Source organism: Leptonotus elevatus, chromosome 11 (genome assembly GCF_054856555.1).
Source record: "Leptonotus elevatus isolate MCC_2025b chromosome 11, RoL_Lele_1.0, whole genome shotgun sequence".
NCBI classification, from domain to species: Eukaryota; Metazoa; Chordata; class Actinopteri; order Syngnathiformes; family Syngnathidae; genus Leptonotus; species Leptonotus elevatus.
Window position 1 is genome coordinate 23,121,636 of NC_141249.1, and position 14,238 is coordinate 23,135,873.

At 42.0% G+C, this 14,238-nt stretch overlaps 1 protein-coding gene across 2 annotated transcripts; it reads left to right on the plus strand.

Annotated features, from left to right (window-relative positions):
• The first annotated feature begins 767 nt into the window (after window positions 1-767).
• Window positions 768-14,141, plus strand: slco2a1 (solute carrier organic anion transporter family, member 2A1). 2 transcript variants are annotated; one of them, XM_086088953.1, is made up of 14 exons: window positions 768-882; window positions 6,395-6,532; window positions 7,436-7,598; window positions 8,829-9,041; window positions 9,717-9,815; window positions 9,908-10,053; window positions 10,673-10,739; window positions 10,931-11,095; window positions 11,210-11,408; window positions 11,483-11,630; window positions 12,996-13,159; window positions 13,243-13,307; window positions 13,392-13,512; window positions 13,656-14,140. In XM_086088953.1, the coding sequence occupies exons 1-14, from the start codon at window positions 862-864 to the stop codon at window positions 13,774-13,776; spliced, it is 1,830 nt and encodes a 609-aa protein (XP_085945079.1). In that variant the 5' UTR covers window positions 768-861; the 3' UTR covers window positions 13,777-14,140. The 2 variants fall into 2 exon arrangements, with proteins under 2 accessions (XP_085945079.1, XP_085945080.1); XM_086088954.1 differs by lacking the exons at window positions 768-882; window positions 6,395-6,532 and adding an exon at window positions 6,591-7,036 and having other exon boundaries at window positions 13,656-14,141.
• Window positions 14,142-14,238: the final 97 nt, after the last annotated feature.

Below are 14,238 nucleotides of genomic sequence, written 5' to 3' on the forward strand. Positions count from 1 at the left end.
TCCAAGGTGGCCTTTTGCCAGCCAGCTAATTAGCTTAGCCATCTACCTGTCTTTGCTAGCTTTTAAGCCAAGATGGCCTTTTGCCAGCCAGCTAATTAGCTTAGCCATCTACCTGTCTTTGCTAGCTTTTAAGCCAAGATGGCCTTTTGCCAGCCAGCTAATTAGCTTAGCCATCTACCTGTCTTTGCTAGCTTTTAAGCCTTTCTAAATCCATTTTGGTGGACAAAGCTCAAATTTGACCCGGGGCAAACCTTTTAGGACTTTTACTAAAGATTTTCATTTGGAAAGCAAATAAATATTCTATCCGCTCCCGTCCCAGCTCCATTCGTTAGAAACTAGCTTCCAGCCTCCACCTCTGCGTCCTCATTAGCTTCAATTAGCCTGTCATCCAAGTGATGACTCAATGAGCAGATAGTTCACGGACAAACGTTCCCTTGCATTATGTCCTCTGAATGTGTGGTAACATGTTAGTAATTGACCGATTTATATTCATCACAATTATTTTTATTTATCATACAGTAAACCTTGCGCGCCCCCCACCATAGTGCAGATCTGATTTTCAAGTTACTATTATTATTTTTTTAATACAAGCAATTCTGAATGTAGAACTGCGCACCTTTTAGTGTTGAACTTTGGGCCTGAAACGAACCCTCCCGTGATAAACGGGGGTTTGACTATAAAAGCTCGTGTGACTCAGCCAATGGCCGGCACACGTTGTACTGTGACGTCACACGCGGTGTCTCACCGGAGGAGGGGGGGGGAACCTAGAAGCTCTGCGCATGCGCACTACAGTACACACAAACACGCACGGTTCATTTGACTTCATTCCAGCAAAGACGAAGAGACACACACAGGAGGACGATGATGTTCCACAACATTAAGGTAAGCGCTTACTTTATTTCAAAAACACTTCAAAAATAACAACAGCTCCATTTAATTACTTTTTAATAACACGTCCGGTAACTTAATGAGTTTTGTGTGACGTGTACAGGTGAACGTTCCAAACGACGATGCTAATGTCAACATTTCTTCAAACGAGACTCAACGTTATTTATTGAGCACTTTCAAAAACAAACGCACTTGCGTAAAGTGCTGCACAGAAGTTAAAACAAGACAATGCTGAGTAGAAAAGCACATAAAAAATGTCGGCGGTTTTCACTGGAAATGAACATGTGACGTTTAGTTTTAATCTTGAGACATCAGAATCAACTTTTTAAAAATGTGTCCGTTTTTATTGAAACATGTCTGCTCACGTTTAAGTGAATTTAATGAAGTTAATGGTAATTAACTTTTTTTTTTTTTTTATAAATCAATTGTGCCACATAATGATCCTGTCGGCATATATTATATGGTAAATAAATCAAAGGTTTAGATACAAGATGTACCAGTTTGAGCAACATTAATAATATTAATACATTTTTGCAGTTTGAACCCCGAGGCTGTGCTTCTACTGTAGGATGAGAAGGAAACTATTTGCTCAGTTTAAATGTAAATTAATCTTGTACCTTAAATCAGTTCTCAGTGATTAAGTGCAAATGAATAAAGTACATCCTGAAAGTTAAGTAGAGCTGTGAGTATGGTACATGAATATTACGATGGTAATAAGTTTTCATTTTTGGGAGGGGGGGGGGGTTCATGTTTGAGGCATTGTGATTGAAATAGTTAGGGTGGCCATGACCCGACCTATTATGTAACACAATGAGGCCTTGAGATCAATGAACGGAAATCTTCATTAATTCAGCCTCCCAAAAAGCAATAACAAATTTAAAACAAAAAGACATTCACCACTTAATACAAACTAGTGGACATTATGATGAAAAATGAGAGTAATGGCAAATACAATTAAAAAGAATTATGACTGTTTTGTCACTCTTTTTTTCCTTTAATTCCTGGACATTGGGCAAGACTTTTTGTGGTTGACATTTATCTGTTTAATTGCATTTTTTTTTTTTAACAAACCTAAAAAATTCTTAAAACAAAATACTGCTGAACGTTTGTTTAAATTTTCAATGAAAAATAAAATGGGTACATGGGGGGGAAAATCAGTGAATAAATAAATTCAAACAGCAAATATGCAGCGACTGTAGTTTAAAGTTGTAATATCACCACTCACCACTAGATGGCAGACATGTCTTCGTTGCACTTACACTGGGTCCTCTACTGCAAACATGAGAAAAGTCTAATAAGGTTTGGTGGATTTGGAATGATGTGCAGTTATGCATGACAAACATAAAGCCTCAATAATATTGAAATCCATCCATCCATTTTCTGTAACGCTTGTCCTCACAAGGGTCGCGGGGTTGCTGGAGCCTATCCCAGCTGGCATTTGAGTGAATTGATTTTTGCGAGAGAAAAATGCACAAAATGTGTTCTTGCACTTTACGTTGGTTTGCTGTTCAGTTTTGTGCCCGTTGCACGAGATAAAAGAAACCTCACTATGTGGTTATGTTGTTGTTTGCTTCAAACCCTTTCTTATTGGCTTTGGATGGTGGATCTATGCATGCATTGACAAATTTGTTATGAAACATAACATACGTGTGTAGAAAAGGGATGCTCGACTCATTGAGCCATTTTCAGAAGTAAAAATAAATGAATGTGATAACTTCATTATTTTTCATGTACAATTAATAACTCATTTTTCCACTTGCTGTCGACTGAAGACGACATCACCTGTTGCTGAGGAAGTAGGTAACGACCAATCACGGCTCAGTTTGCTAATCAGACCCAGAAAACAGGTGAGCCGTGATTGGTCGTTACCTACTTCCTCAGCAACAGGTGATGTCGTCTTCAGTCGACAGCAAGTGGAAAAATGAGTTTTTAAAAGTATGAATTGTACATGAAAAATAACAAAGATATCAAATTAATTCTGGACAAAATTGTAACTGCTGAAAATGGCTTGAGGAGTAAAATCTTTCTTGGTCATAGTGATGTTTGTTGGAGATGTAAAACGTTTGAGACTCGCTGCTCAATGGCGTACCTGGCATGGTTGCGTTGCACAGCCTTAGTCTGTTGTGTTTTCGATCATGGGAGTCGTTCTGCCCAATGTGGACGGGGGCCCTTTTTGTGTCCTAACTTTTGTTTATTTTTGCACCTTTTGAAAAACACTTGATAATAAATCCATTTTTCTTGGCTCCGGAACACAATGTTCATTCAGCGCTCTGTATTTGCTCAATTCCACCGGCACATTCTTCAGCTCTCGCACACACGCACGCACACACACATACACACACACACCGAGCAAAAACGGCAACATCCATTCTTCAAGGATATTTCCGTCATGGCCGTTGTAGGAGACAAAAGGGAACGACAGATTGATATTGATACACTTCGCAGACACAGCATCAGGTACGCCATCTCACGACTTCCAATCCAAAATGCCGCATGTGCTCACTTCTTGATTGACACCTTTTGTGCACATCGGGGGTGTGCAAACTTTTGCGTTTGGGGGCCACTTGGAGAAAATCACAAGGACGAAAGGGCCACGTCATGTTTTGAAGAGAAATTGTGTTTAGTCCTAAAAAAATTGTACAAATAATGTATTGGTGTTTTTGCGTATCTGAAAACATGTATATAAGTAAAGTATACAAACCAATTTATTTGTAATGGGTGGCGCCTATTTTTTCTTGATACCCTCCATTCATACTTTGACCATCTCCATTTTGTATTTATTTCTTATATTTATTTTAACTGTGTCAAATGGCATTTTTAATAAATGTTTCAGGCCACTGAAAAAGGGACGGCGGGCCGCAAATGGCCCCCGGGCCGTAGTTTGGACACCATTGGTAAACATGTGCTGAAAACATTAGTGATAGACCGATATGAGATTTTTTTTTTTCAGGGACGATACCAATTATTAGTAGTCAAGGAGGCCGATAACCGATAATTCAAGCCGATATTCATTTGCAGTAAAAGACAAAATAATAGCGTAAAAAAATAAAAAAATAAAAATTCTTTTAATTTTAAACATATAAACAAAGGACAACTTTGTTTAAAAATTATCAGCATGTGTTAAGCTCAACTAAAAACGAAACAAGTAAATTAGCTACTGTAAATAAAGCGTTCCAAAATGTCAACATAATTTCTTAATGTAATTTTTTTATTATTATTATTTTTATAAAGAAAAAGTGTTGGGACTTCCTAGTGTCAGCATCATCTTTTATAAAGTGGAAATTTACATAAATGAAACGTTCCCTGTTTGTCACTGAGTGACAAATGCATGCAAAAGTATCACATTTGGGGTTTTGGTCAGGAATCGTAACCGGTTTCAAAAGATCTTCGCAGACGGTGAAATTTTGTCTGAATATGTTTGAAATGTCAAGTAAAAACTGATTCCAGCGTCATCGGCCTTCACATTCCTGAATCGATATTTGGTATTTTGACAAATCGGCCCGGCCGATAATTGCTCTATCCCTAGAAAAAATCAATTAAAAAAAAAAAACGAACTTGCATTTTTGTAAATAAAGATGCTCAGAATAAAGTAACGTTTGTGTCTGTAAACATCAAAGATGGTCATGTCGTTGAACCCAACGTTCATGTTTTTGCAAACATCAAAGACAATTTTTATTTTTGTCTAAAAAACATTTTGACAACATCTTGGTTGTTGGACCTAATGTGTGTGTATTTGCAAACATCAAAGACACTTGAGTTGTTCATAGACATCAAAATGAATTTGTTGACCTTAACATACGTGTTTTTGTCAACAAAGGCAATATCATGCCTTTGTTGAATCCAGCATGTTTGTAATCATTTCTAATTAAAAAAAAAAAAAGACATTGATTAAAATGATAATGACGCTGACCTTTGACACTGGAAACAAGTTAAATTCACAAACAAACATAATTGTTTTGTATGAAAATATGTGAAGTGATTCATCTGTCGTCGTGTCAAATGATAACATTTCTCTGAACGATTGTCTCGCCAAAACGCTTTCATGTCTTCCTCACAATGAGGGGAGTTGATTCCGTGATCCGTCTTGGGATTTGCTGCGCGTTTCCTTTGCTTCGTTTTCTTCCACCGAATAGGCCGAGCTAAAAGAACAAAAACAACAACAGAGGTTTCCGCGTGGAAATCCACGGCCGCTCGCAATGAAAGCGCTTGAAACGGGAGAGCAAACTTCCCGCGATTCTTCCCGTCGCAGCGGGTCGGAAAGGCGACGGGCTGAAACAAAAAGCGTCCGTCTCCCGCCACTTGACTGCGTCATTCATTCATTCGCAACTCCATATTTTTGTAACACGTTGTCAACCCAACGTACGGCGTGCGCTTGAACCTAGCGTGCTTGTCTTCAGACGGAAATGCGTCTGACAGTCGAGTTTTTGTCAACTTCAAACTAAATTCGGAGTCTCTTGTGTACCAAAGATATCGTTTGTAAACATCAAAGACACGTGAGACTTTTTTTTTACCTAACTTGTGTTTTCGAAAAAAAAATTAAAAACGACGTCAAACGAACTTATGTATTTGTAAACATCAAAGACACCCTTGTTTTCTAAATGTCAAAGACTCTTGTAAGACTTAAAACTAGGATGTGTATTTTCATGAACATCAATCATCAACTTTAGCAACAATTTCCCTGATGTAGCTAACATACTTTTTTTTTTCTATTCTGAGTCGTTCATCTTGACCTACATACTTTCATGAACAAAAAAAAGCTATTCAAGTTCCTGAAACGAACATCAAAGACAATTCAACCTAATATGTTTTGTCAACATCAAAGACACCTGGGACTTGTTGAAGCTAGCAAAGGCCTACGTTTTTTTTAAAACAAATTATTTGACACTTTTTTTTTTTTTTTTGACCCTAGCATACTTGTTTTCGTGAACATAAAAGACAAATGTGAGTGTTGTGGAACCTAACATACATTATTCTTAAATGTCAAAGACACTTTAGTTTTTTTTATCTAACCGCCATTTTGGTAACAAAGAAGACAATTTAGTATTCAAATAACCTAACCTGTGTTTTTGTTAACACAATCTACACATTTTTGTAAACATCAAAGACTCTTTTTTTTTTTGGCCTGGTGTGTTTTTGTAAAACTCAAAGACACTTGGCCAACAAAGCACGGCGAGATGCTTTTCTGAACGCTATCGTATGTTTCTCTTTTGTGTGTGTGACAAATACCAAAAGCAATTTAGAGCGCTTTTGAACCCAATGAATGAGTTTTTGTACACATCAAAGACGATTTGAACCCAACAGTGGCGCTTTGCTGCTGCCATTTATTTACAAGCGATTTCATCTACAGAGATTTACCGTTCTGGTCCTTTTTGACGGCCTCCGCCTGGTTTTCACAGAGAGAAAACCCGAACCTGCGGACGCCGTCAACTTTCCGGCTACATTAAAGCTTGCATATTTTTTTCTGTGTCTTGGATTTTTCCGCATTCCGATTGGTCTGTTTGTGCAGGTGTTCGTGCTGTGTCACGGCCTGCTGCAGTTCTCGCAGCTGCTGTACAGCTCCTACTTCAAGAGCACGCTCAGCACGGTGGAGAAACGCTACGGCCTCAGCAGCTACTCCGCGGGAACCCTGTCCTCCCTGCACGAGGTAAGCCAGAGAGCAAGGTAAGCCAGGTAAGCCAGAGAGCCAACAACAACACGGGCAATGCTTGCTGGCCCGGCTTCAAGGATGTAACTCGTGACAAAAGGCTCACGTTTGCATTTGTTGACTCTTTCATTGTGTTTGTTGTCGTTGGCGGCGTGATTGGAACTCGGATGCTGTTAATTGAGAATTGCATTATTTGCGTGTTTTTCTGATGTTTATTAGGGAAAGTTACTGGTAGGTGTGCCAAAAAAAAGTCAATTCTCATTTAGTACGATTAAATGTCCCAAAATCGATTTTATTGAAAATATTTTATACTGTCTTGCCCTTGTTTGTGCGTGCCTTTACTGGGAGCGCTGTACCCGATTTGGCCACTTGGGGGCAGTGTGGTTCCGCTCGTTCAGATACACAGTTAAGTTGTAGTCACATTAGAGAGTAAAAGGAAAAAAGTCACGATCAAGTTATGTCAATAAAAGTAGTTTTTTCGCAGCGTAGGACGAGCATATGGCGGTGAGTCATGTTAAGATGCTTCTCTGTAAACATTCCTGAAGCGTTTTGTATGGATAGCCGTTCTTTTGAGTGATAAAAGTGGCGCGAGTGGCGCGCTAATTAGCATTAGCGTGTCAGACTGGAGCGGATCAAGACGATTCTTTGCTCGTCTATAAATTGAAGCGGAAATCATTTTGAATCAAAAAGATTTCTCTTTCAGAATAAGAGCATAAAATGACCTTGGCCTGCTTATTTTTGGGCAATTTCTTCACTACGGGTGGTGGCGTACTGAGGTCCAAAATGATTTGAAATGATTTCTGGAACATGTTGAAAAAAAAAAAATGAAGCCTCGTGAATACGTTCCAGATTCACTTTTCTTTTGACTTCATGGCGCATGTGTCCGTCCGTCTGCGTTTGCAGGTGAGCAACTGCGTGTTGATCGTGTTCCTGAGCTACTTTGGGACCCGCGTGCACCGCCCTCGCATCATCGGCGTCGGCGGACTGCTGATGTCCATCAGCGCCATGATGCTCGCCATGACGCACTTCCTGTCGCGGCCGTACGAATACGACTCGGTGCTACTGAGTAAGAGCCGACACGCAAGATCACGCAAATTCATCTGTTGTTGTGTAAATAGCAAAGTCTGGTGAACCCAATTCATCAAAGTCACGTTCAAGTGTTTTCAACAAAAACAATTTCAAGTTTCCGATGACTCAATGCAGTGATTCCCAACCTTTGTTGATTCAAGGCATTTCATTAACGAAATAAAATTAAAACAAAATGCTTTTTTTTTTTTTACTCAAATTTGAGCGAAAATGTCCTCGTTAATTTAATTTCAAGTCATTAATTTAATGCATGAGCCTTTGGGGATGATTTTAAGTATATTTATTTCACCGGAATACGGGCGTTTGAAAGTGTGTGACGCGGAAGTGACGTCATCAAGCAGCAGCCAATAGAAAAGCACCTTCAGATGACGTCAACAACTTTTTGATGCGCTTTTTGAGTTATGTTCTTCTTTTGACCATGGTTCTTATTAAATAAACACATACAATAAAAACTTAGCTAAAATGAAAATTCCAAAACTATTAACAACCCTGGTCACAAGCATAGATCGATAAACAAAAATACATGATTTGTTATCAATATTTTTTGAATATCGAAGCCCATTTGGATCAAACTGAATTTAACAAAAATACTTTTGTAAACAATTTTGTGTTCCGGAAGAAAAAAATGGCCGCAAATGAGCTGAAAGTGTCCCAACAAGGCCTGAATGTGAAATGAACCTGACATACCTGTAAACATTGAAGACAATTTGAGTCTTATAACTGCAAACAAACTCACAAACTAACGTCCTCAACGTCTGCACGCCGGGTTTGTCGCGCCGTGGGCAGCACAACATGGCGCCTTGTTTTATCTGAGCATCTTCGTGAAAATCCAGCTCAACTTTGTCTTAATTAGAAGGAAATTCATCATCGTGTGTTTTATCTGACATGCAAATCAGCGTTCATTCGGGTCGCCAGCAGATTTAATGGTCAGGAAATTAAAATACTCACAGAATGTTAGGCCTGCGGGTGAAATTTCCAGATGAACCTCAAATGCACCATAACATTGATTGTGATAGCTCATTGAAAACTTTTTTTTTGTAAGACTTTAATAGGGAAGAAGACCCCCCCCCCCCCCAAAGGCCAAAATCTCACGCCATGCGCCTTCCTTCTGAGTTTCAAACAGGATCTTCTCCATTATCACAAGCAGAGACTGGAAGAGTCACAGAAAGGCTCAGCGAGATCTCATATGGGCCCATCTCGTTTTGTCCAGACCGCCAGGACATTTGCGACCTGCACAGGAACTCCAGCGCCTCCGAGTCCTGCGGCCGCGACGAGAGCCGGCGATTGGCCGACACGCGCACCCTGTGGATGCTCATGGCCGCCGCCCAGCTGCTGTTTGGTGTTGGCTCGGTGCCCATGCAACCCTTTGGCATCTCCTACATCGACGACTTTGCCGCGCCCGGGAACTCTCCGCTCTACATAGGTGAACGGCCCCGCGGTGGATCCGGGTTGTTGTTATTGAACGCGGTTCAACGGCCACGTGTGACCAAAGAATTCCGAGTACGATTGCCTTTGATGGTACACTCAATCCTGTCTGTCGCAGGGGATCTATTACATTATATTAGCTTTTTGTAAACCTCAAAGACACCGAGCGTCATTAAATCTAATATGTGACATTTTAGTAGTCTCAGCTTGTTTTTAAAAACATCAAAGACCATTCTGAGTTACTCACCAAGATTCAGTGTTTTTGCTAACATCAAAGACAGTATTGAGTCTCTGTGATCGAAAGTTCTTGTAAACGGCAAAGACAACTTTGAGACATTGAATGTTTGATGTAAACATCAAAGACGAGTCATTCATGTTTTTGTAAATGTCAGAGACAATTTTGAGTCTCAATGAATCTTAAGTAGTTTTTGTACAGTATACCTTAAAAAAAATCCATCCTGTTGAACCTAGGTTCAAAGTAAAAATGTTTTTTGTTTTTTTATCCATAGAAAAAAAAAATTGTATCACTGAGCTGAGCCAGTTTTTTTTTTTTTGTAAACATCAAAGACAATTTGAGGTTTTGTTGAGCCGACCATACGCGTTTTTTCATCACCATCAAAGGCATTTTCTCGTGTCATTGAAGTTAATGTATGTGGTTTATTTTCATTTGCAGCCATCTTGTTTGCCGTTTCCGTGTTTGGGCCCGCCTTTGGCTTCCTGTTGTGCTCTGGGATGCTTCGTATCTACGTGGACGTGGACAAAGTCACTTCAGGTAAACAACGGCCCCGCTCACCCTGACATGCTTTCATATCTGATTTTTGTAATACCATATTTTTCGAATGATTATTTTTTGGCTCCCTGCAGATGGGGTCGTGGATCAGGCGCTGAGTCCGGGCGACCCCCGCTGGGTGGGCGCCTGGTGGATGGGCCTCCTGATCACGTCGGTCTGCCTGGCACTCGCCTCCTTGCCGTACTTCTTCTTCCCCCGCAGCTTGCCTTCAGAGGGGCAGGTAAGAACATCTGGAGGGATTTGGCGCCATCTGCTGGCTGTGACCGCTCACTGCAAAGCGAACAGTTTTATCTTTTCCTTTACAATATACGTTTCCCATTGAATCAAATGTAATCACATTTTTCATTGTAATATCTCCTGTGCATCATGTCGACAGTCGCAAGGCTCAAAGTGCGGTTTCATGCTAAATTTTCTAGAAAAATAGGGAGATTCAGGAAAATTAAAGGGCTCCAGTTCAGGAATATTTTTTTTAGGCAGAGGTCCAAAACATCATCATGGATATAATATGTTATAATTCACTTACAACATTATAAAAGACTACCATAAATGCTCCTTAAGTTTCCCAGTTTAAAATAAGATAACTGTCAATCATCCAAAAGTTGTGAAAGGAAAACTAAAACTACCGTAAATCCCCCAAAAGCTGTGCAAGTTCAAATAAGACAACTGTAAAATAACCAATATTGACAAAGGTAAAAACTAAAGCCACACAGTAAAAAGCCAATCTGTATAATAATTGTACCATAAATCCCCCCCAAAAACTTTGAGCGGTTGTAGATTTGAGTTTAGATAAAATTTTAGTTGTATGTCACAATGCTGAACTTATTTTTTTACGTTTCCAGATGATTGCAAGAAAATCCAACGTTGACTTCAAGAAGCCTCACGTCTCTTTGTCTGACTTCTTAAAAAGTAAGTTCCTTATGTTACTCATTCCGAAGATCTTTTTGGTTTTGTATTTTCGCTCGAGATATGTTCCATAAATGTACTTGACCAAAACACTTGAGAAAAAAAAATGGGGTTCAATGGGCTGACTGGTCGATATGAAGTTTTATATGCCGGCAAATTGACTGACGGTGGTTTTTGTCCTTCCGTGCGCTCAGTGTTTCCCAGGATGTTCTTCCACCTGCTGCTGAGTCCCTTCTTCCTGGTCCTGATCCTGGCGCAGTGCTGCTTCTCCTCGGTGATCGCCGGCCTCACCACCTTCCTCAGCAAGTTCCTGGAGCGCCAGTACAGCGCCTCGGCCGTCTACAGCGCCATGCTGGTCGGTGGGTGATCGGCTCAAGATGTCACGATGAACTTTTGCGGCGGTCTGGCCACGCGCGGGAGTCGTCTGTAAAAAAGTGTTTGTCCCCGCCGCCCGCCGCCGTCGTCCTCCGTAGGTGCCGTCAACATTCCGGCCGTGGCGGTGGGCATGCTGGTGGGCGGCGTCATCATGAAGCGGACGGGAATGTCCCTGAAGAACATCCCTCGCTTCTCCGTGCTCATGTTGAGCGTCTCCACGCTGATGTGCGTGCCGCTCTTCTTCATGGGATGCTCCACGCACAAAGTGTCCCAAGTCAATCACCACCAGATCGGACGGTACGGGCGAGCCGGCGGCATTTTTCCCGGCGGCGGATTTGTCCTTGAATGTGGCAACGGTGATTTTTGTGCAGGTCTCCGTCCGTGTGCTCCGCCAACTGCTCGTGTCCCTCCAGCGCCTTCAACCCAGTGTGCGGCTCTGATCACGTGGAGTACATATCCCCGTGCCACGCCGGCTGCACCAACTTCACCAAAAGTGCGGACAACGCGCACGCCGTCCAGGTACGATAATATTGTGGAGCCACCGCGTATCGGCGCCTCCTGTGTAAAAGAGGGGCCGTTGTGGGGAAATAATGCGTCTTCCGCCATCTCGCTGTGACCGCAATGAAACGATGCCGCCTGCGCCGTTAAGCCCCTCGGGTTGTCACTTGTCGAAACAAGACCGCACGCATGGTTTCACTAACTCATTCGCTCGCACATGTTAGGAATATTTCTGGGTTTTTTTCCGGGGGGGGGGGTGGGGGGGGCTGCTGGGCTACTCTCAAGAAACAAATTGGTGTATGATGCCGCGATAAAAAGCTGAACATCATGCTCAGTTTGCTTTGTTTTTTGCCCATTGAAATGAATGGAAATCGGATTTAGTGCCATCTAGTGGCGAGCTGATAGCTCATTCATTTTCAAAACCCACTTAATAATGTGCAATTTTTATTTTTTTATATCACATCAACTTACATTTTCTTATATAATCTTAGGTCTAGTAGTTGCTCATTATATTACTTGGGTCACCCCACGCCTTACAGGCTGACATGCTTTGCGGCCATCTTTCTGTTACGGATACCCAAAGGAGAAGAACTTGGCTAACATAGTTAGCCTGCGGCGGTGCTTGCAGCTAGTGTCGGACCCACTGGGTCGACCGGCGCTTACCTGCCACAGCCGGGGCTGGCCCGGTGGTCGTCGCGTCGTCTCATGATTCGGGCTCCTTCCGCTTGTCTCCTGCTGCTTGGCTCTCGCTAGCCTTTGCTAGCTTCTCCAGCTAGCTGCTCCAGCTAGTTCCTGCTCGCTCACTCCAAACAACAATAATAGTAGTAGTAATAATAATAATAATAATAAATACCTGTAAGCGGAGGCACCGTAGTGAACGTGCTTTAAAACAGTTGCATTCTATTAGTTCACCACTAGATGGCACTGTACCTTTTGATTCGGGCTCCTTCCGCTTGTCTCCTGCTGCTTGGCTCTCGCTAGCCTTTGCTAGCTTCTCCAGCTAGCTGCTCCAGCTAGTTCCTGCTCGCTCACTCCAAACAATAATAGTAGTAGCAATAATAATAATAATAATAAATACCTGTAATTGGAGGAATAAGCGGAGGCACCGTAGTGAACGTGCTTTAAAGCAGTTGCATTCTATGAGTTCACCACTAGATGGCACTGTACCTTTAATATAACACCGCCATTGTCTGGTACTCTCTGTTGAGATTATTAGAGCAGACCATACACATTACGACCAAAACTGTTAAATGCCTCATTTTCTATTCTTTATGTGTGGGTCTCGTCACAGATTAAAAAAAAAAAAAACATTTTAAGATTAGAAAAATGCTTATTTGTGTACATTTGTTTCTCTTTGGTGTCTAATTAAGTGTGGTGTGTTTTCAGCTGTACACTAACTGCAGGTGCATATCGGGCAGCCACGGTCACGCACGGCCGTCGCCCTGCGCCAACCACTGCCCCCACTTCCTGCTGCCCGTCATCCTGGTGCTGTCGGCGGGGGCGCTGATCGCCTGCCTCACCCACAACCCGATGTACATGATGCTGCTCAGGTCAGCTGCCGCTCACCTGAAACTCGGGAGTCGCGCGTGCGCGTGACTGACTGACGATGATGCGCTTTGTCGTCATAATTCAGGAGTGTGGCGTCCGAGGAGAAATCTTTTGCTATTGGAGTTCAGTTTCTCCTCATGAGGCTTTTGGGTGAGCCAGAAAATAAAATGATGACTGTATTGGTTCGAGTAGGGCTGGTTCAATTGCGATTTTTTTTTGCATCCTCCGTCTCAGCATGGCTTCCGGCTCCGGCGCTGTTTGGCATGGCCATCGACACCTCGTGCATCTGGTGGAAGCGCGTGTGCGGCAAGAACTTCAGCTGCGGCTACTACGACAACGACGTCCTAAGAAACCGGTCAGAGACGAGTCACGTGACTTGAGTCCGATATGATGATTTGGGACATGCTCGGCAGAGTCCAGATTGAGCGCCGTCATCTTTTCATCTGCTCCTCAAAATGGGAAATCCGTGTTTCATCCACCTTTGCTATTTTCCCGCAGGTATTTGGGCTTGCTGGTTGGCTACAAGGTGATGGGTGTGGCGCTGCTGGCCATCCTGGGCTGGAAAGTGCTGCGGACACGGGAGTACAGTCTGGAGAAAAGGCCCGATGGCGCGCTATAAAACATGGCCCACCCTCCTTCCCATTTAAGGTGGGAGTGTTCAAAAGACCCAAATGTGGCAATGCCTCCTCACAAGCTTCTGCGGGATTTGTATTATAACATGTTCACTACTGCCTATCAAGTCGGTTCTAACGCACAGCCCGTTAACTGTATAGCTTAATATTTAAGTGATTTTTTTTTTATGCTGTGTAAGTACACACTGTTCATTTTCTAAAAAAAAATTTTTTATTTAGCCGTTTTATTAATCACACGTTTTGCGGTGCTACGTACCGCACATTATGCCTGCTATCTAATAAAACATGCTCTACAACAATAAAACAATCACGAAGATGTTTTTGTTTTGGTATCTACCTCTTAACTTGCTGGTAAGTGCCTAATAAATGACGCCTACATTCACATTTAAAAAGATATCTCTTTTTTTTATGATTTTTTTCATATCAGATTTTGAGAGGGTGAATAGCTG

What these genes read in the sequence shown, in the direction of transcription:
- slco2a1 (XM_086088953.1), top strand. Translation starts at nt 862, where the DNA reads ATGATGTTCCACAACATTAAG. An exon ending in TGATGTTCCACAACATTAAG is followed by an intron (nt 883 to 6,394) that starts GTAAGCGCTTAC and finishes CTGTTTGTGCAG; the next exon opens with GTGTTCGTGCTGTGTCACGG. An exon ending in AACGACGTCCTAAGAAACCG is followed by an intron (nt 13,513 to 13,655) that starts GTCAGAGACGAG and finishes ATTTTCCCGCAG; the next exon opens with GTATTTGGGCTTGCTGGTTG.